Source organism: Protopterus annectens, chromosome 8.part1, assembly GCF_019279795.1.
Source record: "Protopterus annectens isolate FY-2018-M chromosome 8.part1, PAN1.0, whole genome shotgun sequence".
NCBI classification, from domain to species: Eukaryota; Metazoa; Chordata; order Ceratodontiformes; family Protopteridae; genus Protopterus; species Protopterus annectens.
Window position 1 is genome coordinate 98,561,825 of NC_056742.1, and position 25,323 is coordinate 98,587,147.

The following is a 25,323-nucleotide window of genomic DNA, read 5'->3' on the forward strand; positions in this document are numbered from 1 at the left end:
ACTGAGCTGAATGGAAAACAAAGGACTCAGGAAGCAGCAAGTAAGAACAGTACTTTCACAGTGGTGGCTTCTATCCATGTATAGTAAGAAAAGACCTAGCCAAGAGGGTCAGAGCCTCAGACATAAAAGTGGTATGCAGTATCTTGTGTCCATGCAGTTACAGACAACCAGGTTTGGAGGCATATCTGCAGGGACGACAGTAGGGGGCTACCAAGCTGGGGCCCGCACCTTCAGCTGGGGCTGGTGATGTGGGTGCTTTAGAAGGGGAGCTGGTCTGTATTGCTTAGTACAATGGTTCTGAATTATCATAGAGTTATTGCTTATAGAGGATTTTACAGTTGTGATACAAAGGGGGTGGTTTATATTGCCTTCTTTGTTATTGCTAAGCATTTTATGGTGGAACGTCAGCTAAAACAAAGACTTTATGAACATGAGTACTGTATTACAGTGGAGGATTTAACAGATACTTTAAGTATACTTTCCTGGAAGTGTAATAATTTTAAAAGTTTTTTTTTTGTCTTGGAAAAAGTTCCTTTAACTCTAAGAGCAGGAGATTGGAAGAGTATGATTGAATATAAAGATTTACTATGACAGTTGAGATTAGATGCCAGCTGAGGGCCAGGTCTAAATGAAAATATTTCTATTAACTGTGTTTAAAGCTTTTTTGCAACTTTTTTATAGTATTGTTTATTTATAACATATCTATTTACATATATAAATAAAATAGCAGTGTCTTCTTAGGTAACCACACTTTAATAAAACAATAAAATCACCTCCAGTTAGCGCTTTCGTCTCAACTCTACGGAGACTACTTCAGATTGAGGTTAACTTCCACAAAATTCCCTTTTTAAGGCTCCCATTATTACATGGTTTATCTCATCACATGAGTACTAATACATTCTCTTTAAAATTTCACATTCTCTTACTTGCAACATCCAAAAAGTTAAGAAAACTTTGTGAAAAAGTTAAGAAAAAAATATTTCAGACATTTAAAAAATACTTTATACATTTAAGAAACACACTTTCACCAACATACTACAAATCTACACTATATTTTAAAAAGTGTTACTAATGTTTGAGCCTCTTTCTTTTCAAATACATAAATTCCTCCCTATCATTTAAACCTGGTGGGAAGCAGGCATTAAGTTTGACCTTCCATAAGTATTCCAGTCAACCCAGCTCTTCAATATTCATAACAGTAGTGTCACTAGGGAGGACCTCTACTACCAAAAAGTTGTACTCTCTTTTACAATTTTTTAGCTTACGTTTGCTCAAAGCATTCTTTTCATCCCCTCTCTGTATGGCATATTTGTGCTCATAAATCCTTTTATATAGCTCTCTAGTAGTTCTGCCAATGTAAAAGGATTTACATTCCAGGCAGGTTATTAAGTATACAACATTTTTTGATTTACAACTAAAAACACCTGGAACTCTGACCACATTCGTACCCACCTTTACTTCTGAGGAATCTGTGTATAGACAGTTGCACATACTACAATTAAAGCATCTTATCATCCCCCTCTTCTTTACTACTTCCCATGGTTTATTTAGTTTGGCTTGAAATAAATTCTTATAACTTTTTGCCCTCTTCTGCACAAACTTTGGTTGTTCACCTATTTTGTTAATTATTTCACTATTTGTTTTAAGCACTCCCCAATTACAATTTATCACCCTTTTTATTGCTCCTGAATCTACACTATTTTGTATAGTCATTGCTGTTCTATACCCATATTATTTCATACAAGATTCATTTGTTGTTTTACTTTTGTCTCTCATCTCTATTTGTTCATGCAATATTTTCATTACTTTTTCTTCTGGATACCCTCTAACTTCCATCTTAGTGCAAAAATATTTTGCCTCATTTAGAAAATCTTCATCTTTATATGTTAGACCACTTATTCTTAACTGTCCCTTTATTATATTCATTTTAGTTTTCTTCGGGTGCAAGCTTGGTGTAAATAACTATTATTCTGAACTTCTTTCTTGTAGATTTCAGATACCAAACTTTCTATCTCTGTATACACTGTAACATCTAGATAATTAATTTCTTATTATAATTGTGTGTAAAGTCTAAATATGTACACACATTATTCATATACTTAATGAACTCTTCTAGTTTGTCCAACGTTCCTCTCCACACCATAAAAAACATCATCAATAAATCTAACAATCTTAACGATGTACTGTTTAAAATCACTTACTAATACATTTGCTGCTTCCCAGCCATTCATAAACATATTAGCGTAGCTGGGTGCTAGGGCTGCACCCATTGCAACCCCATTCGTTTGTACATAGCTTTCTTCATAAAAAGACAAATAGTTGTAATTCAGTACTATATCTGTCATTTCCATTATCAAAGCTACTGTATCTACTGAATACTTCTTTGATTTCAGTAATTCAATTCTCACAGTTTCCATCCCTTCTTCATTCGGGATGACTGTGTAGAAGGATTTTATATCTAATGTTACTAGAAAGTCCTCTTCTTCTACTTTTATTTCTTTTAATTTATTTAGGAAGTCAAAACTATCTCATATAAGTTTCACTTGCAGAGACTACTTTTTGTAAATGCTTATCTACATATACTGACAAGCCCCCAATTTTACTGCCTGCACTGGCTACTATGGGTCTTAGAGGGGGGGGGGGTTGTTAAGGTTTTTGTGAGTTTTAGGTATTCCTGAAATTCTACTTATTTTGGGGTTAGTTGTCAATAAACTCTTCCTAACTCTTTCATCTATCCTTCCAGTTAGGAATCATTTTTCAATACATGCATCTATTATTGCATACCCCTTTTTTACTTCTCTCATATCAATTTTCTTATAATATTTAACATCTGTCAATAATTCCTTCATTTTCCTTTCATAGTCTGCCCTGTCCAGTGCTACCAAGCACCCACCTTTATCTTCCTTTAACAGCAGTAAATCAGTTTTATCTAACAAATTGTTAAAGCATTCTTTTTCTTAACTAGACAGGTTAAAATAATTGTATGCAGCCTTCTTTTCTAGTACTTGTATTATCTGTGCTTCACATATGCTCAAAAACATTTCCAACTCCTTACATAAAGGAGGGTTGTAACAGCTTGGTTTGTAAAATAACACATCACTTCTTTCATATTTTTTCAACATCACATCAAAATTCAGAAGTCTGGCATAGTCTCTCAGACAATTTATTGTCTCTGCTTTATTTGCTCATTGAGCTGGTGCAAAGTTCCATCCTTTGCTGAGAGCTAAACATTCTTGACTTGAAAAAACATAAGAAGATAAATTAATAATTTTACAATTTACTGTACCTATGTTTTCCACGACTGTTTTTTCTGTCCCCAATACTTCTTCTGATTTCCTTTCCTCACAAAGCTGTTTTTTGGCTGCCACTTATTTTTAGATTTATTATGTCCACTCTCTGCTGTTACCTGGTCCCATATTCTTTCCCCTTCATTAATTTATTGATAGACATCCACAGCTTGTCGACTCTTTACTGAAGGGCTTGCTTTATTTTTCTGCCCCCCCCCCCCCCATTCACCATCTTCCAATATCTCCCTCAGTTGGGGACTTGCCGTTGCATTGTTACAGCTCCCATTATATTCAAATGGGTTTTTTGTTGCTCCTGACTTGTTCTTTTTTCTTGCTTCATACTCTGTTGACCTTATTTTGTTAGTTTCTTTACTATTTAAGCGTTCTGACCTCCTTATGGTGTTGGTTTCCACTTCCTGTTGATGCCTCTCGCTCATAGCTTCATTCACTTGTAGGCTATTGAGTTGAGACGAAAGCGCTAATTGGAGGTGATTTTATTGTTTTATTAAAGTGTGGTTACGTAAGAAGACACTGCTATTTTCTTTATTTGTTTTTCTACAAGTTTATTGGTGAAAAGCTGCTTTTGGTGGCTATTTACATAAATACTTTTTAAATACACACATATATTTTTTAAAAGAGAAAATTGAGATCATGTGATTTCATCATGTAACTAGTGTTGCATTTAAATTTGTTTTGTGTGTAAATGTGATTTCTAATGAAGACAGAAACACTTAAATGTATTATTAAATTGCAACAGTTGCATTTATTTTGTTATCACATGAAAACTACCCAGTATAAAATTGTATATGAAGGAGCTCAGATCAATATTCTATAAATATCCTGTCACTATTTTGTAATACATAACTTTCTGTTTGCAGTAGCAATGGTTGAAATTTGCTGTAGCTGTATAGCCCGAGGTTAAGATTGTAGCTAAGAAAAAATACAAGGAAGTGTTTTGGAATTGCATGCTAGCTTTTAGAATGCACCATCTTCTCCACCCCAGATGGTGTTTGTTTCTGCACAGTGTACCTTTTAAGTATTAAAAAAAATCCAGTTTAATAAAATCTATGAGTTAATAAGTGGAAAGCATGGTAAATATGCCAGAGCTTTTTAAATTACAATTTTAGCAGATCTCATTGCACAAATTAAATTATTTTAAAAAATCCACTTTCTGCAAGGCATATTTCTGGCTACTTCCGTGATGGTATGTCCTTGATGTAGACAGTTTTGCTGCTTTGCTTTTATAACTAGGTTGACTGAGATTGACATTAGTAGTCCAGTTCACCTACTTATAAAAAAGAAAAAAAATGTTCCCAGCATTAAAACTGGGATCAGCGATATGCTGTTTATTATTTTAATTGTTATCCAACAGTCATTTAAGAATGTTGTCAGTGTTTTTGTCTTGTCATATATTTTTCAGCATGATGGTTTAGCTATAGAGTGTATATTTTTATATTCTTGTTGTACATGGAGGATGGTAGAGTTCTGCAGGCATTGACCCATGATGTTGCCCATTGTAAACAGTGTGTATCTTACTTATATTCTAGGTTGCTTATTGCCCATTATAAACAATGTTTACCTTATGTATTTATACTGTAGGTTGCTTATACATTTGATGCTGGACCAAATGCTGTGATCTACACCTTGGAACACAACATCAGTGAATTTGTTGAAGTACTGAAGTATTTTTTCCCACCAGAATGTAATGGAGAGCCGTAAGTTCATGCCACATTTTGCTAGCCGAGCAAATAGTGTCTGTGACTATTTGTAACCGCAGAAGTTTATTTATTTAACATTTGTTTACCGGGAAAGTTTGACTTGGAATGAAGCCAATTTTCAGCAGAGGCCCGGGGGAAGTGCTCCAGATGCATGTCTTTGTAACGTGGGAGGAAACCAGAGCACCTGGAGGAAACCCACACGTCACACACATGAAGTTGAGCCTTGTTTTACTGTAGTTGATGAGAATGCTATTTTCATTTCTTAAAATAGCCTTGGTTGATAAAGTGAAAAACTGGAATGTACAGGTTCATAGAAATGCTTCTCTAGGTAACTCTTCACTTATAAGGATGGGGTAATGTGAAGGATTGTTTCTCAGCTTTCTTCCCTCCAGAAGAAAGTAGTTAACAGTAATTTATGTCTACAGTGTATGAATCTACTTCAGTTAGGTTTTTAAGGCTGAAGTTGATGGGGTGTTTGTAGTTGTATGTGTAGAATATCTTTTGTGATGGCTTGTGTGAAACTACAGGGAGGATTTTCATGGTCTGAAGATGATTGTAAAATCTTTAAAAAACAAACAATAAAATGCACCCAAAAGCTGTAGCCTTTTAATAAACAATAAAAATCAAGAGTCAGAAGAGCACTCCATCTGACTAAGTCAGAAAAGACCAGTATGTACACAAGTAACGTAATAAGTCATAGGATCAATTAAAATATTAAAACATTAGTTAAGAACGTACAAGAAGGCCAAGATTTAATGTAATAGCCTTTTTTTTCATTTTTATAACCACTTTAAAATTCTCCATCTACCAGGAAAATTTCAACCATTTAATCTCACTTGCCATTGGTATTCTAACCAATCAAGCATGTCTTCAACCCCCCCCCCCCGATCATTAATCACATGATCAATAAAGAAAATTTAAACTTCCTGAAATTCAATGTGTAGCATGCCTAGACAGTGCATTATTCAAAATTCTCAGTTTAGATAGTATAGTAATATTCTGTTTACTATCAAATGGGCGATTGGACTCTGGGATTCACTTTAGTCCGATTTGACCCATTTGGTAGAATTGGAAGAACAAATGCAAAAATGTAAAAATTTACAACAGCGAATGTAATACAGCATTCACCGTTGTGACTTTCTACATTTTCATGCAGATTGCACTATATTGGGGATTGGAAAATGTACCCTTTCCCTCAGTATAGTGCAATCTTGGAGTTTGTATATCTAAGTAGCAGTGGGTTTGTGCGGGTGCAGGGGGACTTGCCCTCCTGCAAAAATGCATTACTGTTGACGAGAAGTGTAGTATTTTCGGTAAAGTTGACATTTCTGGATGCCGACTAAATACTTCATTCTACATTTATTTGGTTCATTCTTGTGATTTCCAGTATTATGGCTCGGAAATGTGAACACTCGCACAATGTCAGTGTGAGAATATGATAGTAAACCATAATATTCATAAATAATCTGTTGCAGCCAGTGTGAAGTCCTACCCAAGTAGCAGACAGGACAAGAATCTCAACATGTTGCAAAAATCGTATTTGTAGATGTACAAGAAAACTACCAGACACTATGTAATTTATTGCTTTAATGGCAGTAATCTGTTTTCCATGTTCAGAGACCTAGTACTGAGGACAAAAGCCACAGTGAAACATTCCTTTCTACTGTAAATCAGTAACTTTGTCATCTTACCGTCAAATTATCTTTCGTGTTTGTACCCCTTTTAAAAGTGAGTCCTGGCTTTTCTTCCACTTTATTAACAATTGGTATGAAAGCCTGCTAAACTATGCAGATGTCCTTCGTGTTTCACTGTGGCAGTCATTACATTTGGGTTATCTGCTTGCAATAGCCTGATTAACAAAGTATTGGGTCCTACGTCAGTTGCTGTCTTTTCTTCCATGACGTCAGGTCATTAGGGGTATAAAACATGCAGCTGACATCATTACCCCAGTCTTTCTTGCCGTGAGGTGCCTGAAGCAGAAGAAGTTCACAAGTGCCTGTTGGTTGACTCCTGAAATTTTCGTTTTTTGAGTTTCAGAACCAAAGTCTTCAACTAAAAGCTAAGTACCCCGTTGGGGAAACTTTTCTTGCTCTAAACCAATGTTAGTAAAAGTAAATAATTGCATTTCTTGTGGAAAGCAAATATCTCATAAAGATTTTCATTCGTACTGTATTCCTTGCCTAGGCCCTGACCACGACATACCTCGCTGTCAGTTTTGTGCCTTATTTAAACCATGAACTATCTGTTGTCGGTATATTTGCACTTCTAAATATTTTGGTGCTCAGTTCAATTATCCTGATATGTCTTCGGTAAGACATTCGACTACCGACATTCTGAAAAAACACAAAGATAAAGACAGAGACAGGCCGCCCAGTTCGCCGGTACTCAGTGAGGTGCTTTTGCAGCCCCTGATACCTGCTACTTCAGATTCGCAGGCCTCTACTGAGACCCATTCGGAGTCCGGTATGCAGCGAGATGCTTCAACTGTGGAACCTGCGGATGTCTCTACCTTGGATGGGTCCGGAGCCAGCTTCTGAGGGTGTATTCAGGCCTACTGACATGCATATTAAACCGACACCATCTTCTTCTTCAAGGCCTAAAACTCAAACATGCCTAGAAAACTGATGCCCAGACCGCATGGACAGGCCTCTATGCCTAAAAAACGAATGATAAGAATGACTGAAGATTTTATTACTTTAATCAGGGGAAGCCAACCTTCCCCCTCTAAGAGACCTAGGACTGAGTTTGCTTATGATACTTCTGACCAGGATTCTGAAATTTCTGTTTCCTCTGATGACCAGGATTTACCCTTATCTACCTATGAGGATTCTGATGCAGAGGACTCTATTCCCTCTGCTTCCCCTCCCAGAGGATTTATCTTTTGGTGAAACCTTGCATACTCTCGGGGAGCAGTTTTGTTGAGAAAGTCAGGATTTCTCTGATTCTAAAAAGAGGCTTAGGGATTTCTTACTCCTGCCCCAGCACAGGCCTTTAGCTATACCTCCTGTACTGGACATTGTTGATGATGCCTTTTCGGAATCTAGCATGGCCCCTAACTCTTTACCTTTTGCTTCCAGAAAACCTGATAGATATTACAGGATTCCTGACTCTCACAAGTTCCGTTTCAAAAATCCTACTGCGGATCCTGAAACAGTTTCACAGGGACCCAAGGGCATTAAAGCTTACTATGCCAACAATCCTACACCCTCTGATAGAGACTCCAGGGCACTGGATAGATGGGGTGAGAAGTTATACACTTCTACAGCTTTGGCCATTAGGGCTTTGAATTGCCAGTTTCATATGTTAAAGTATCAGCTGCATATTACTGGATTGCTTAAACAGAAAATTATGTTGTTTCCTAATTGTGCTGAAAATAAGGATTTACAGGATTTAATGCATTGTGCTGAACAAGTTGGTAAACATACATTGCACTGTGGTTTTGATTCACTAGAGGCATCTTGCAGGGCTGCGGTAACTGGGTCTGTACTTATAAGGCATACTTGGCTTAAGGAGCAATATTTGCCAGATCATACTAAAGCAAAATTACTGGATGCTCCCTTAAATCAGGACTGCCTGTTTGGCAACTGGGCAGAAGAAGTTCTTAAAAAGATGGGGGGAAAAGCTAAATCTATGCAAACTGTTAGATTTTTTACAAGTACAACCTCCAAGATTTTTTACAAGTATAACCTCCAAGATTTAGTAGGGATTGGCCTTCTAAGAATTTGTCCTTTCCTGCCTCTTCCAGACCTTCTCAGTCCAAACCAGACATTCTCATTCCAAACCCAGATCCAGCAGAGCACCCAGGCTTCAGTCCCAGGGGACGCACAGGACTAAGCAGTGGGGGGGGGGCCTCAACTTCCAAATCTGGGAGTAATAAATCTCCCCCATGGTAAACTGTCTCTATGACTTCTTTTTAAAGCTTCCAAGCACTTCCCCTCCCTTTGGGGGGGGGGGGTTGAACTTCATGCAAAGAACTGGGGACTCATTACCCAGGACAAATGGGTTTTAAATGTAGTGTCCCAAGGATACAGATTTCACTTCCACACGTTACCAACTCCAAGCAGTTGGCTGGATCTACCTCCAAATCATTGGGCAGAGGCCCAAAAGCAAGTACTCTCTCTCTTAAGCATATGGGCTATTCAGTTGGTACCAGAAGAAGAAAAGGGACGAAGTTTCTACTCAAGATTTTTCCCGGTACCCAGAAAAGACAGTTCATGACGTCCTGTCCTGGACCTGTCTATGCTAAACACCTTTTTGGTGATTCCAAAATTCAAGATGCTGACTCTTCACCAGTTGCTTCCTATGCTAAGCAAAGATGCCTGGTTAGCAGCACTAAATTTAAAGGAAGCATACCTGCACATCCCAATCAGGGAATCTTGCAGAAGATACCTACGCTTCAAAGCAGGCTACACGCACTATCAGTTCTCTGCACTACCCTTTGGCATATCTACTGCGCCCAGGGTATTCACAAAATGCCTAGCTCCAGTCATTGCATTTTGCAGGCAAGGAAATATTCAAATATACCAATACCTGGACGATTGTCTACTTCAGGCAGAAAACCAGGACATACTTTTAAATCATCTGGCTTTTGTACAAAGAGGTTGCTAACTTGTCTGGGTACACCGTAAACGAAAAGAAATCTCACCTGGTACCCTGTCAACAAATTATATTCCTGGGAGCAAGCTTGAATACAGCTTCCCAGATGGCTTTCCTCATGCCAGAGAAGCAAATTCACTTGACAACCTACTTCAAACAAGTGGCCACAAAAACCCTGCTATCTGCAAGGCAAATACAACAAGCCTTTGGGTTCATGGCCTCCTGCATTCTTCTAATTCCATATGCAAAACTGCATATGAGGAAACTACAGTGGTATATAAAAAGCCTATGGTGTCAACATTCTCGGGATCTATAAGCAATGATTCCTATCATTCCTTATCTATGTCTAGAGTTCCTTTGGTGGGCAGAGGCCTGCCACCAAAACAAGGGGCTACCATTCACACTAACTCTTGCCGCCCATACCCTAACAACAGATGCATCAGACTATGCATGGGGGGCGCACCTGGCAGGGAAGTGCATTCAGGGCAAATGGAACCCAAATCAAATGCACCTTCACATCAGTCATAAAGAAATGTTAGCAGTACAGAATGCTCTGACAGCCTTCAAGGACCACATTCTTCCAGGACAATTAATGGTAAAGACGGACAACATCACTGTTATGTGGTACATAAACAAGCAGGGGAGGGTACACATTCTTACCCCCTCTGTAGACTAGCCATGGCATTGTGGAACACAGCCTTGAGCTACCAAGTGCATCTACAAGCTCAATTCCTGCCAGGAAAACTAAATACACTGGCAGACAGACTAAGCAGAAATCTCATGGACCCATGCGAGTGGAAACTGGAACCAAGGATTTTCAACATGTTGACAAGCAAATGGGGGGAGCCCAGACATAGACCTGTTTGCCTCCCCCCAGAACTATCAATTGGAAAAAATTTGTACAAGGACTCCCCACAGACAAACTTGGAAGGTGGATGCTCTGTCCTTCAGCTGGAAAACAATATCAGTTTATGCCTTTCCTCCTCTGCCTCTGCTCTCCAAAGTACTACTAAAGATCAAACAAGACAAACCAAGGATGATTTTGATTGCACCATCCAGGCCATGCCAACACTGGTACCCACTCCTGCGCAGTGTGTCACTGTTGGCCCCATGGCACCTGCCTCAGACTCCTACCCTGCTGTCCCAGCAGGAGATCCAGATTCCGCACCCTCAGCTTCAAACACTGAACCTAGCAGCCTGCCTAATTACCTAAGCTCTCCTTTACCATCCCTCAGTAAACCAGTGATGGATGTCATTTTAGAGGCAAGGGAGCCTAGTTCTAGAAAATCTTATGCAGAAAAATGGAAAAGATTCTATGCCTGGAACCAATCTCAAGGGATGAGCACAGCAGTGCCCAATTTACCTCAGATTTTACAATACTTAACTGAGATGCTTCACAAGGGCCTGTCTTTTTCCTCAATAAAAATTCACACCTAAGCCATTTCAGCTCATTATAACACAGAAACCCCCCCCCTCTTCTCCCATCCACTGCTCAAGCAGTTCCTCAGAGGGGTCAACAATTTAAGACCACCCAGGATAGCTCCAGCTCCAGACTGGGACCTTAACTTTGTATTGGAGAAACTCACCCTTCCTCATTTCGAGACAGCTGCTACTGCAGATTTAAAATTCCTTTCTTGGAAAACAGCTTCCCTTTTAGCCATCACTTCAGCAAGAAGGGTATCTGAATTACAGGCCCTTATGGTAGCGGAGCCTTTCATCATCTTTCATGCGGACAGGGTGTCCCTCAGGACCAATCCCTCTTTCATGCCAAAGGTGGTATCTAGTGTGGCCTTTAATCAGTCCATTCATTTGCCAACCTTCTTTCCTAATCCACAGAACAAAGGGGAATGGATACTGCACTCTTTAGATGTGCACAGACAACTTAGATTCTACTTGTACAGAACTAAACCTCAAAGGAAATCTGAACAACTGCTGGTGGCAATTGCTGCAGGGACAGAGGGGGAAGGCTATTTCAAAGCAAAACATTTCCAAATGGATAGGCCATTGCATTCATTTCTGCTTTAAGCACCATGGAAAACCTATCCCACAGGGGATCAGACCCCACTCAACCAGGGCTGCATCTACCTCTACAGCCTTTCTCAGAGGCATACCTACCAGGGACATCCTAGAAGCTGCTACCGGGAGTTCTGTACATACTTTCACCACGCATTATCATTTGCCAATTTTCTCTAAATCCAGAGCTGGCTTTGTCATTGCAGTTTTGTAGGGCCTTATAGCTGCTGGTCCTAATGCTATCTAAAGTCCTCCTCCCATCCTTAGCTTTGGGAATCAACCCAAATGTGATGACTGCAACAGTGAAGCACGAAGAACATAGTACAGTTGTGTACACTTACCATAAATGTAGATGTTTGAGTGTATTCACTGTTGCAGTCCTGGTTACCCTCCCTCCAGCCCCCTGACTTATTTTGGCTATACCTCTTTTCTCCTTTACCATGCTTAAAAGCTTTTTGGTGTATTTGCTTTTTTGTTGGAGGTATAACCTTGTATATTTGTAGATTTAATTGCTTCCTGTTAGGGGGGCACCAGACATCTGGGGCAAGAAAAACTGATGTAATGACGTTGGCTGCATGTTTTATACCCCTGACGACCTGACATCATGGAAGAAGGGACAGCAACTGACGTAGGACCCAAGACTTTGTTAATCAGGCCGACTGAGGGCTACTGCAAGCAGATAACTCAAATGTAATGACTGCAACAGTAAATAAACTAACATCTACATTTATGGTAAGTGTACACAACTGTACTTTCCCATTCATGGTTGTTCTAATAGTACCACTGTCTAGAGAATGAGCAAAAAAAAATCATAAACATAATCCTATTACTGATGCTTCTCTTTTGAATAGCTGGTTCAGTAACAGTATTTTTTCCTAACATTATCAGTAATAGTTAAGGGATTATAACAATTCTCTACCCTACCTTTCACCACTTCTTAGATGGTATCTATACATCAGCAAGTCCAAAAACATCGGAAATACTCACTCTAGGGATCTAAACCTGGTGTGTAACATCAACAGAATGGTCTGGAGGGATGTGTATGTCTTGCAGAGGATACAACTGCTATGAAACAGACTTCCCATCCACATAAAACAAAGTTCATCCCATGCTTGTTCAAGTGTAACCTGGATCTGTGGATGGGCAACAGAAAATTTACCTCAGGACTGCCCCCTGTACTACTAATGGACAGAGGCAGCTCCTGAATGCTTTATCCCATGCATTGATCCCCTCAAACTATCTATGGTATGATCCCATTTATTCTTTTTGGGGAAATATATAATTATAGACCATTGGCTTGATAAGGCCAATCTCTAACCAAATGGGATAACTTACTTTGAACAGAAAAAGGGAAATTGGCTAGGCTTAAAATGGTCCTCTAGGGCAGCTAACCTATTGCTTGCCTACAAACTAAATGCTCAGGTTAACCTCTCTCTGTGTGAAGTTTTGCTCTAACTTTCAAGCACAAAACTCTCCATGCAGTGACAGGCCAACTTATAACAATTTCAAGGGCCGTGACCCTCCCTTTTTTTATAATTCAAGCTTGTAGAGTAATTGCTTGCTATCTCCATAATTTAAAGGAACTTCACTAGCAAATGGAAAGATGTACCCATTTCTTTCTGATAGAAGGAGACAGCGTTTTTAGATATAGCAATAATTAAAAAATAGATCTGATGTCCATGTCACTATTCATCACTCTTGGGTTGTAGGATCCGACAGTGGATCCGAGCCGGCAACTTTTCAGACAGCTTCTAGGCTCGAGCTCCTCCCACTCCCATGATCTTCTGCTGCCCTCTACCCCCCTCAGATCTCATTTGCCTTACTTAGCATCAGGTGTGATTTCTACTGGCTCGAGTCTCCAGTGGGGATAAGTGCTTTCAAATTCTTACTTTTAGCTAAATTCTCTAATTTTAGTGAAATTGTAGTTTTCTAGTAGCTTGTTTATCCTTCTGGTGTAGTCTGTCATTTCCCTCCCCTCCTGTTTCTTGTTTTTTGCAGTGGTGGTTGTTGTTTTGGCACCATTTTTCTTCTTTGCTTTCTTAGGCTTTTAGAACTGTAGTACCTTTTCAGTTGTTGTCTTTTGTGTTGTTGGTGGTCTTTTCTAGTTTGTTGGCCTTGACATTTTTTCCCAGTTAGAAATTTTGGAGTGTCCTTTTGGTTTTGGTGCTTGGTTTGCATTACAGCCATGTCGGACAAACCATTTGGGCATCTTCCGACAGCACGAGCAGCATCTTTTAAATCCATGTCCAACTCGCATGAGGAATGCCTCTATTGTCTGGGTGCTGACCACCTGGAGATTGAATGCAACATTTGTGCCGCATTCAATCCCAGAGCTTTGATCAAGCGCCAAAACAAGCTGTTATTGAAGGTATTGGTCCAAGGGGTTCTGCTGGTCTAGTCTCCGGCCAAGCCTGGACCCTCTGATCACAAGAGGAAGGCCACCTCTCTTCCAGGGTCATCTTCCTCCAAGAAGACCAAGCTGTCAGATCGCAGTTCCTCGGCTTCGACTCCAGCCTCTGCTTTGTCAGACCCAACGACCTCTGATCCAAATGTCACAACTCTACCTGCCCTCAGTTCCAAGGCTTCTGCTCCGAGGCCTTTGGATCTGAGGTTGCGGGATTCTACTCCTGGAACCAGGGCCTCCAGATCAAGGCCCTCTGATCTGACTGGATTCAGACCTACCACAGATCTGACTCCCTTGGATCCGAGTCATATGGGATCCAAACTCTCGACTCTTCAATTGTCCTCAGATCTGAGGTGGTCAGATCCAGGATCTGTGTTGGATTACATCGTTGTTATAGAGGACTTCCCTTCGGGTTCTGTCTTGGGACAGTCTCCTTCTGCTTTCAAGGACAGAAACCAATCTCCTGAGAGGCATGGGTTGTACTTGAGGTCCAGGCATCCATCCCCAGCTAGGTCCTCCTCTTCTTCTAGGTCCTGCAGGAACTTGCAACCCTCCGATATGGACAAGTTGATGAGGTCTTTCCTCAAGGCTCAGATTGAATTGGGTTTTCTTGCTTCCCCGGTCCATCTGTTCAGGGGCTCTTCTTCTACCCCTTTGCCTTCTTCTCCTCATCTGATCCAGGTGATTTTGGACTTCCAGGCCTTGGGAAGCTTCGAGGAGGAGATGGGGATGCCTAGAGCCCGTTCTGTCTCTAACCAGCCTAGGTCCCTGACTTCCTCTGCTCTTCCCCCCCTGGGCAGAGGGAGTCCTGTGCCTGACCTGTCCTTGGAGTCCTTACGTGAGGTTTTGTTTTTTGGATCAGTTCCTCCCCCTTGGTGCTTCGGCCCTCGACAGCTCAGGGCTGGTGCTGTCCAGAGACTGGGAGGCGCTGGCTTGCTCTGTTCCCAATCCCGGCAGGCAGGCCCACCTGAGAAGAGGAGTCAGGGCATCGTCCAGCCCTTAGGCCTTCCGTGTAGTAGAGTGGACATTGTCCTTCATCAGAGTTACCTCCCCTGCTTTCCAGGGACCTCCCCAGCCCCTGAGAGTAGACTCTTCTCATCCTGAACCTGGTCAGCCCTCTTGAACTAGCTTTCAGGGAAGGTTACCCCCATTGGGGTTCCTTTCTCTTCTGAATCCTCCACTGAGCCCTTCCCAGAGGAGGTACCTTGGAAGAGGTCATGCAAAATGAGGCACCTAGACTTCCCCATGGAGTCAGTCACTGAGGATATGGACCTTGATGAAGGGGGCAGGTCCCCCGGATCTCCACCTGATAATGACTCCTTTGAGGACATCTTAGAAATCCTCAAGTGTAAGGGCAGATGGTCTTCCCTACTCCCCATGCTCCAAGGAGTCCATCTTCCTGAAGGCTTTCAGGATGGGACCATCTACCTCCTGGGGTTCCCCCACTGCTGACAAGCTCATAGACCTCATTGCCAGCAGGGCTTGGAAGAAGCGGGATACTGTGGAGTAGGTACCAAAATGTGCTAACAAATTTCTGAGTCCTCCTTCTGACAGACAGTTTTGGTCAAAGGGTGTGCTAGTTGATGCGATTGCGGTAGTTGCTGCCACCAAAAAGGAGTTGGCTGAGCAAAGTACATCTGTTCATCCCCTAACCGAGAGACCCAGGAGATTGACAGACATGAAAAGTGGGTCTTCGGCTCAGCTACCTTCAGTCTGTGGGTGCTTAACTGCTTGGCACATTTCACCCGATTCCAGAGGGATTTGGTCAAGGAATTTACCACTTCCCTCTCTGAGTTGTTGCCTGCCAGGGAACTAAGTAAGGTGTCCTTCAAAGCTGTCTACTCGCTTCCCTGTCAAATTCCTCAATGCAGCTGATCTCCAACGCTGAGGAAGGCACCTCTCGAGTGGCTGGTATAGGCATCGCTATTCAGTATCATCCCTGGCTGCGCCTTTGCAGGTTTGCGGAGTCCTTTAAGACATCCTTCACTAATGCCCCTTTTGATGGATCCACCCTTTTTGGTCGTACAGTCAAGGAAATGCTCACATGCAGTAACCAAGAAGGCAAGACCTTGGTCAGCTGTGGGAATCAAGTGGTGGATTCATTCTCCTAATCTACTAGCGGGCAGACCATTTTGTCTTCCTCCCCCAGCACCACTGTGACCTAGGATACTTCCCTGTTGGGGTGGGGTAGGGGGGCATTACCAGAGAAAGACTGTCCAAGGTACATGGTCCCCTGCAGAGACCAAACTGCACATAAATGTACTGGAGATGAGAGCAGTTCTTCTCACTTTGCAAGCCTTTGCCTTTCAGGACTGTGTCCCTCTAGGTACCATTGTAGTTCACATGGACAATATAGCAGTTGTGTGGTACATCAACAAGCAAGGGGGCACACGTTCTTATCTGCTTTGTCGTGAGGCCATGAGGGTGTGGGAATGGGCATTGTCCTCAGGGAGCTTTCTTTTTTCAGTACACATTCCCAGGGAGTCCAACGTGTTAGCAGACAGACTCAACATTGCTATCCTGAGTCCTCACGAGTGGTCCCTGAATCCCTCAGTGGTGAGAGAGATTTTCCTTCAATGGGATCATTCAAGCTGCAGTCTGTTTGCTTCCCCTCACAACCACAGATGCATCCAGTATTTCTCCCTGATTTCCTTGGCTGAGGAGTCCTTCAGGGACACTCTGGTTCATGATTGGCCTCCAGATCTCCTTTATGCTTACCCTCCTATTCCTCTCATTACCAGAGTGCTTCAGAAAGCTTGATGCCTCAAAGCCACCTTGATTCTCATCTCCCCCTTTTGGCCTTGGCAGGTGTGGTTTGCTTTCCTGTGGGTCTCACCTGAGGTACCACCCCTAGGCACTAGATCCCTTTCCGGATCTCATTTCTCAGCCCTCCAATCTTCCGATCCCAAATCCTCAGACTTTGCATCTGACCACATGGTTTGTCCACTTCCCGTAATCCTAAATCAGTCCAGGCTTCCATCACCCATCAGAGACATTATTCTGGCCTCTCAGAAGGCATTCTCCAGAAAGGTGTATGCTAGCAAATGAAAAAGGTTTTCTGTTTGGGCCCAGCAGCGTAATCTGGACCCCTTCTTTGCTCCCATTCCAGATATCCTATTGTTCTTGTCTTCACTCTTTCAGGACGGAGCTAATTTCTCTACTATTTGGCAGCTATTTCTAACTTATATGTTTTGTGAGGAGCCTACATTTTCTTCTCATCTCTATAAGGCCTTCTTAAAAGGCGTTTTTCTGTTCTGGCCTCCGGTCAAAGATCCTTCTTCTCCGTGGGACCTTTATTTTGTGCTGCAATCTTACACAGAGTCCTTTTGATTCCACTGCGACGTGATATGAAATTTCTATGATGGAAGACTGCCTTTCTGGTAGTCATAACTTTGGCAAGAAGAGTGTCCGAGTTGCATGTTCTTTCTATTAAACTTCCATGTATGGTGTTTCATAAAGACAGAGTGGCCCTCTGAACCAACCCCTTCCTTCATGCCTAAGGTAGCTACGGAAGCAAATTTGAATCAGTCCATTCTATTGCCAGTTTTCTTCTCCAACTTCTCCAATAAAGTGGAATATTTACTGCATACGCTTGATGTTCATAGACAACTAAGGTTCTACTTGGATGGGACCAAGAGTTTCCACAAGTCTGATCAGCTGTTTGTGGCCTTTTCCGTTAACAGGCAGGGTCAGGCGGTCTCTAAGGTTACTATATCTCATTGGATTTTGAAGTGTATTTTTATGGTTTATTTGTTGAAAGGTTTTCCGTTACCAGGATCAGTTAAAGCTCATTCCACTAGATCTGTGGCTATGTCAGCTGCCTATCTGGCCTGTCATTCCTTAGGTGAGATTTGTGCGGCAGTCACCTGGTCTACATCTCACACTTTTGTTACTATAAACTCAACTTGTCTCCAAGAACAGGGTTTCTTTTGGCCCCACAGTTCTTTGGCATATCCTTCCATGAGGCCACCCAGGATTTATGGCAGCTGGGGAGTCTGACCCAAGAGTGAGGAATAGTGACATGGATAACATCAGATAAAGAGTTATGTACTTACCATAACATAGCATCTGTGTTATCCCATGTCAACTATTCATCACTATCCCTCCCTCCTCCCCCCATCCCCTGGGACCTAGAGGAAATGGAGATGCCCTGTCTGGTGCTTAAGGTCTTCCTTCGCTGTTTTCTAGCTGTAGGGCAAACTCGATCTGAGGGGTTAGAGGGCAGCAGGGGATCATGGGAGTTTGAGGAGCTTGAGCCTAGAAGCTGTCTGAAAAGTTGCTGGATCCTACAACCCAAGAGTGATGAATAGTGACATAACACAGATGCTAAGTTATGGTAAGTACATAACTCTTTTTTTTAATACATCAGATTGCTGCATCACTATGTTCAAAGCTATTTGCATGACATTAATTTTTTTATATATACTAGGGTGATCCTGCAGCACTGTGCTACTACTGTGTTTATGTATGTGTGTGTGTATATATATATATATATATATATATATATATATATATATATATATACATATACATACACACACACACACACACACACACACACACACACACACACACACACACACACACGCACACACACACACGCACAAATATCTTTTGTATGAATGTATACCTGGTTGTCCTGCCTTAGTCAGGTCTGCACATGGATATGTCGCATTTACATAATACGAAAAGAAAAAGCCTTTCAGCTAGTTATCCTCCTTTAGTGTAGGTGCTACTTAAGCTAAGTGCATGAGTTCAGGAAGATGGAACAGCTGACAGTCAGTCTCCTTTGTGGTTGGAGGGTAGGGCTTATGGTAGCCATGCAGACACTACAAGTGGATTACTAACTGGATTATCTATTGCCAGTAAACACCTCGCTACCTTCCAGCTAATTCTATAGCCAGAACCCATTCCACTAAAGGAATGTCTTCCTCCTAATGTTGATTTAAGAACATCTCCATTGCAGGCATCTAGATAGATTTTGGCCAGTTGGTCATTAGTGTGTGCCTTCAAGCATTATGTTGTTAGGAGCATGGCCTTTTTATGGTTAAATGGCGCTTCTGCAGAGCTCCAGTTTCTGAGCTGAGCTCTGGTTTTTTTTTGTGTGTGTGTGTTGTTTCCTTATGTAAACAAGTTGCACTTGGTGGCTACAGCTAAGCTATAGCCAGACATCTCCCAGTATGTTTTGTTTGCATGCTTACACTCTCACAAGTCTTGGTGTAATCTGGACAAAAGAGTTACAGAACTTGAGGCTTCTTGGTTGATTTTCTTTGAGAAATCAGGTCTTGGGTCTTCTTTTCTGAAATGGATAAACCATTAGAATATCCAAGGTTTTCCATCTCTTCATTAGATGATTCCAACTTTAAGTATGTCGTGTAAGATTTGCATTTTTAAAATGGATAAAGCATTAGAATGCATGAGTTTCACCATCTCTGAGAGGATTCCAACATATTTAACATTTGGGTTTTTGCTTTTGCCTAGGCCTGGCATGGGAGGTCATCTTTTTTTTTTAGGTTCCCTGCTTGTCTTTTCCTTGGAAGCCAATCTTTGTTGATGTTGTACAAGTCTAGAGCATCCTCAGTGCTTAGCTGATGCCCGGTATTATCCACCAGCAGGTTGGAGTGAAACTTTGTTTTCCTACCCCAAGGCTGATTTCTTTTTGGTTCTGGGGAGAGCTCAGGCAACACTGAGTAAATATCCTGCTCCTGTTCAGCTGACAGATGTGGTGGCCAGAGAGTGAGAGAAAGCAAGAAGGCAGTTAGTGTGCCATGTTGTAGCATAAAGCCTTTATCTATGCATCCTGGCCGTCCTGGTTTCAGACTCTTCTGGTAGAGAATGTCATGACCTCCCTGGAGGGCTTTTATTCTGGGATAGAAGAGGCTAATCTTCACTCTGAAATTTGTCATGTTAGTGCAGCCCCACTTTTTTGTAGGTGTTTATTGTCTGCAGTAGATGCACTGGCTATAACTGCAGGTATGGCTGTGTACCTGGGCTAGTTAGCTTAGCTGTATTTAGCCTCTTCTGGGTAACCTCGACAGCCATTTGATGAATTCAATTCTTACAGGTGTAGTCTGTTTGGACAGGGGCTTCACTCTCTGCTTGATGCCTTCTTGACTACTAGGCTCCATTCCAAATTGGTGGGTCTGCTGGCTTAAGTCTTGCTCTTCTCGAAGGGAGAAGAGATGCCCTGTAGGCCTTAGGCATAAAGCCACATGTCTTCTTCTTGCTGCTATCCCTGGGCTGCGCTACATGATCTCTCATAGACTCTTTTATTTTGGTCATCATTTGTTGGTGCAGGTCCCCAGTGGTATCATGGAGTAGGTTAGCAACACTTGAAGCTTGGCATTGAGTGTGCCCCCTTTGTGGGCTCCTGTTCTGCTGTAGTGCAGAGCTTCTCAGTGGTGTTCCAGCATGAAGCCAAGGAGTAGGTCCAGACTGCAACACCAGTAGGTGTTGGCAGCTTCTGTTTGATGCAGTAGTAATGACCTCTCTGTTACTGTCAGTAAAATAGCATCAACGGACTTGGCAGAAATGTTGTCTGTTATGGTCACAAAATAAATAACAGAGTCATTAAAAGCAGCATAATCATTAAAGCTCTAAGAACAATAGTAATTTAACATTTGAACAGTCTTCATCTCCCAAAGTCCGAAAAACTTATTCTTTAGTCATAAGAGCATGTCTAGACAACCCTGAGAGATCATTCTAACACTTCCTGATACAGAGACTGAACTGCATGCAAATGGTTATTTGGCTTCCAGATAGATTTTTAAAAACAGAAAACAAGCAAGGGAAGTCATTTTATTTTCTTTGTGATTTTTTTTAGCGATTTTGATCTGACATCTGCAGTGTCTGCACTGTTTCTGCAATTTAGTTACCTCTTTTATTTCCTGTTTTGAGAAATCTGTAGGCCTGAAGTTTTCCCACCTATCAATTTCCTGTTGTGCATTTTAAACTTGGTAGCCTTTGAGTTGCCCATCCCTACTGTAAATTTAGCTTTAAAAGCCCCTCCCTGTCTTATCTCATCCATTCATACTACTGGGCACTGAAAGATCAAACTGGTACCTGGAAGGCCTTCCCCTTAGACCCTTAAAGCCTGTGTTAGCCTCCATTTTATATCACTCCACTCAGTTAATGCACATGGGAATATTCACAGTTATATTCCCTTCTTTCTATCTTAGTTTTGAAGTCTTAACACCTTGGACCAGACTACCAATCACTGGAGAGGTTGGGAACTGCTTTTTAAAAATCAGTTTAGGATTGGTGCTCCTATTTTGCTCCTGGTGAGGGAAGGAGCAGAGGACTATTATATTTAGGGTGGCCACCTATCCGTTTTTTTTACTGGACTATCCGGAAATCAAACTGACTGTCCGGTACTCCAGAAAACACTGTACAAACTCCAGTATTCTTTTTTCAAAAAAAAAAGAAACTATTGGATTTCGTTAAATCGGCAGATTCACTATGCTTTATACAGAAAAGCACAGTAAATCAGCAGGAAAAAAGGCATCAAGAATGGAAAAAAGAGGGTGTTCCCCATCTGCTGACATCAAAATGATGTCACAAAATGGGTGGAAATGGGCAGGAGAGGGGCAGAACAGGGCAAGAATACAGACTGTGCAAGGGGTGTGGCTTTGGTCTGGTTTTTAGCCACAACGAAAGGTAGCAACCCTAATTATATTATTTCTGAAGACTGCGGACATATTTTCAAATTATTTGTTGCATTTACTGCCCTTTTCAGTATAAAGTGTTTTTGTTTTTCCTTGGTAGTGTGCTTTGAAATTGCCTTGTTTTTGATTTGCTGCATTTGCACTTTATTGTTTAACGGATCACTACCATTTTACAGCATTTAAAGACCTTTTAAGTGATTCTGGAGAAAAAAATTGCCTGCCTTCTGTAAGTGTTGCTTTCTAAACAAAAACTATTTGAACTTAAAACATGTTGTGGTAGGGTGATCTAGCCAGGGAATAAGTTGTTTTGTTGTTGCATCGCACTTGAGGGTTCCTTTTTGCTCTTTTTTTTTTTTTTTTTTAGTCATTTCTTGGCCAGAGGGATTAGAAGATGGATTTCACTCTTTTGTTGATGTAAATTAGGTGCATTTGCGCAGCTCTGTGCTCATTCCACAGAGCTCAGCAAAGCTTGGCATCCTCACTTGTGATTGAGAAGAATTTCCACTGTATCCAGTGTCATCCAGGCAAATATAAAGTACTGGGTTTGGTTTGATACACTTGCAGTTCATTATTGAACAGATCCCTACTGTTTTACTGCATTTAAATAGTTTTTGAACTACTTTTGGTGTATAAATCACCTGTGTTCTCTAAATGTTCTTCTAAACTGTTTTCATCATTGCCTTCCTGTAGAGTGATCTAGCCAGGGAATATGTTTTGTTGTTGCATTGCACTTGAGGGTTCTTTTTTGCTATGTTTTCACATTAAGTGGACCAAATCATCCATCTTGTGGAAGAAGGAATTTGCTTAGTCTTTCCTAGTTGGGAAGCACTCCAGAAGAGCTCAAAGGGTAGTCATTTACTGATTAGTACACTCAGAGAAGTTAGATTTCCGTTTCTTTTCTGTTGCTGTAAATTAGTCACATTTTCATGGAGCTGCTCATTACAGAGCATTGCCAACTGCTTTTGTATAGAGACACAAATGCGTGGACAGTAATAATCTACCTATATAATTAGTATTAGGACTGTAACCTGTAACTTAGGGAGGCATTGCATGGAGTTAAGCTTAGAGCAGCTAGCTTGCTCAGCTAACAGCACTAATACCATATCTTAGTACTGTCTAACTCTAGTCCCATTCCCTAGAGACCACCTTAGGAGACCTCTGTATAACCCAGTTCTCAAACCGTAATATCCTACCCTAGTACAGATCTAGACAACATGAATATGCAATTTCCAAATGTCTCTTTAGCTATCTTGGTAGATATGGGCATCCTGAGACAGTGTAGCAATTGTCTCATAGTCGCAGACTACCTTTTTATCCTTAAAGAAACTAACACAGTATGTAAGGCAAAAAGTCTCATCTCTCTTAAAAACAAAGTTATCAAGAACACACAAACTACATCCACCACATTGTCCACAATACACACAGACAATCTTGTGCTGAGACACTAAAAAGTAATTTTCCCACTCTCAAAGACCTTCTAAGCCTACAAACAGCAACGCTTATCCTCAGCAATCTCTATAGCACAGACCAAAAGCAACACCAAACACTGTATATATGCCTACTCCCAGTGGACCCCAAGAATGAAACCCATAAGGCAAGCAAACAAGTTGCCTAGGACTCTTGTCAGAAAGTACTCCAATATGTGACACACAGATGCCCAGCTCACCAGCCTGGGCAAGGAGAAGGTAGTGGTTAGTTATTAATCAGGAACCAGGATCCGCCAGGTTGTGCACACACTCAAATCAGTGCACCACACATGTCAGTATGATTCTGTAATAGTCCATGTGGGTGTAAATGGCCTGAGATGTACCTGTTGGGACTATATGAAGAGATACATTATGGATCTCTCTGAATATGTGTCTCAGACAGGTATGTGTCATGCACATGAGCAGAAGTCTACCTTCACCAAGGATGATGCCACAATATGAACAAAAAATGACTGACTTTAACAATTGACTTACTTTCTGATATCATTCCAGAGGGATTCAGTGTTTGTCAGCATGGGAGGACATGGATGATGGACCACATTCCTTTGCCAAGGATAGTCTGTACCTGTCCCTGATGAACTTCCAGACATTGTCTAAAACTTTATCCACTCTCTTGGAGCCTTTTTTAGGCATTGCCCAATTGACAAAACTACCGTCTTAGCAAATAAAACTTAAAGTAACCTAATGCTGTTTAACAAGAAACTCCACACCCTGCAAGCTCTCCTCACTCTGGAGAATACAGATATCTGTGCCATTACCGAGACATGGTTTAAAACTGCAGAAAGTACTATGACAGTGCAAGAATTCAATGACTTCCACACATTTAGACCATCAGCTGCACAGACAAGGACTAAAGGTGGAGGTGGCTTGATCTACTTTAGTAATAAATACATTTCTAGGTTGGTTTAACAGGATGATTCCTTGGAGTTCATCCATGTGAAGATCGCCATAGATAAAGTCCCTTACCATGTCCACGCAAGCTTTAGGTTACTATTTATGCCACAAGAAATCCTTGACTCGTATCTAGACCTGTTGGAGGAACTCACCATCCATCCAAATACCTATTCATGGGAGACTTCAACTACCCCTCTATAGACTGAGAAAACTATACTGCCCACAGCTTGCAGACACAATATTTCCTGGACTTTATTAACATAAATACCCTTGGCCAGCTGGTACACACTCCAACTAGAGATTCAGTCATACTAGACCTAGTACTCACCAGTGTGGGAGAGCACTGCCCCCCCCCCCCCCCCCACTGTGTCACATTTTTGCTGGTGAAATCTGATCACAAAGCTGTCTCCTTCAAAATAAAAATCAACATGGAAAAACCCAGCAAAAGCTGTAACTGTTAGGATGTAGTTTGCTTTAAAATATAATTAGTAGACCCAGACAGTATCTCAGGTTGCCTCTTCAATAGCTTGAAACATGATCTGTCAAGATCACTTAAGTCACTTTTCAACTATAGCCTCAAAACTTTCTGTGTACCACATGAATGGAGGACTGCAACGATTATCCCTCTTCATGAGGGTGGACCATCAACCGACTCTGGAAACTACAAACCCATTAGTCTGACTAGTCTATTATGCAAAGCCATGTAATGAATTATCGTGAAAATGATCAACAAAGGCAATGGCAACTTACAGACACTAGATCCATCCCAATTTGGTTTTGCGAAAGGAAGGTCATGCCTTCTTAACCTGGTAGACTTCTTTGAAAGGGTCACCAAGGCAGTGGATCAGGGGAAAACTGTGCAGACTGCCTATCTAGATCTAGCTATGATGTTTGATGCAATACCTCACTCAGGTATTCTTGACAAACTCACCAAACTAGGCATAACTCCATATATAGTTCACTGGATTCTCACCTGCCTCACAGATAGGGTCTGAGAAGTCAGGATTGGTGACACCACCTCTACCAAGAGAACAGTCACTAGCAAAGTACCTCAGGGAACAGTGCTGGGCATGCTTTTTTTTGGCATCTACTTTGAGGTCAAGGTTAATGTCCAGCTCACCATGTTTGCAGATGACTGCAGATTAGGAGCTGTTGTAGATTGCCTCCATGACACTAATATAGATTCATAAGCGTGTACTAGGCTAATGGCCCTGGAGCCTTTACAAGCCTAGCCCATAGAAGTGCCTTGGAATCGTGCTG

The 25,323-nt window shown here is 41.5% G+C and overlaps 1 protein-coding gene across 1 annotated transcript in view; it reads left to right on the plus strand.

Annotated features, from left to right (window-relative positions):
• The window catches only part of MVD (mevalonate diphosphate decarboxylase), a 372,131-nt gene that overhangs the window by 220,064 nt on the left and 126,744 nt on the right, over positions 1-25,323 (plus strand). The window contains exon 8 of the mRNA XM_044081710.1: positions 4,887-5,002. Within this exon, the coding sequence (XP_043937645.1) occupies positions 4,887-5,002 (116 nt within the window). The remainder of the gene's footprint in view (positions 1-4,886; positions 5,003-25,323) is intronic.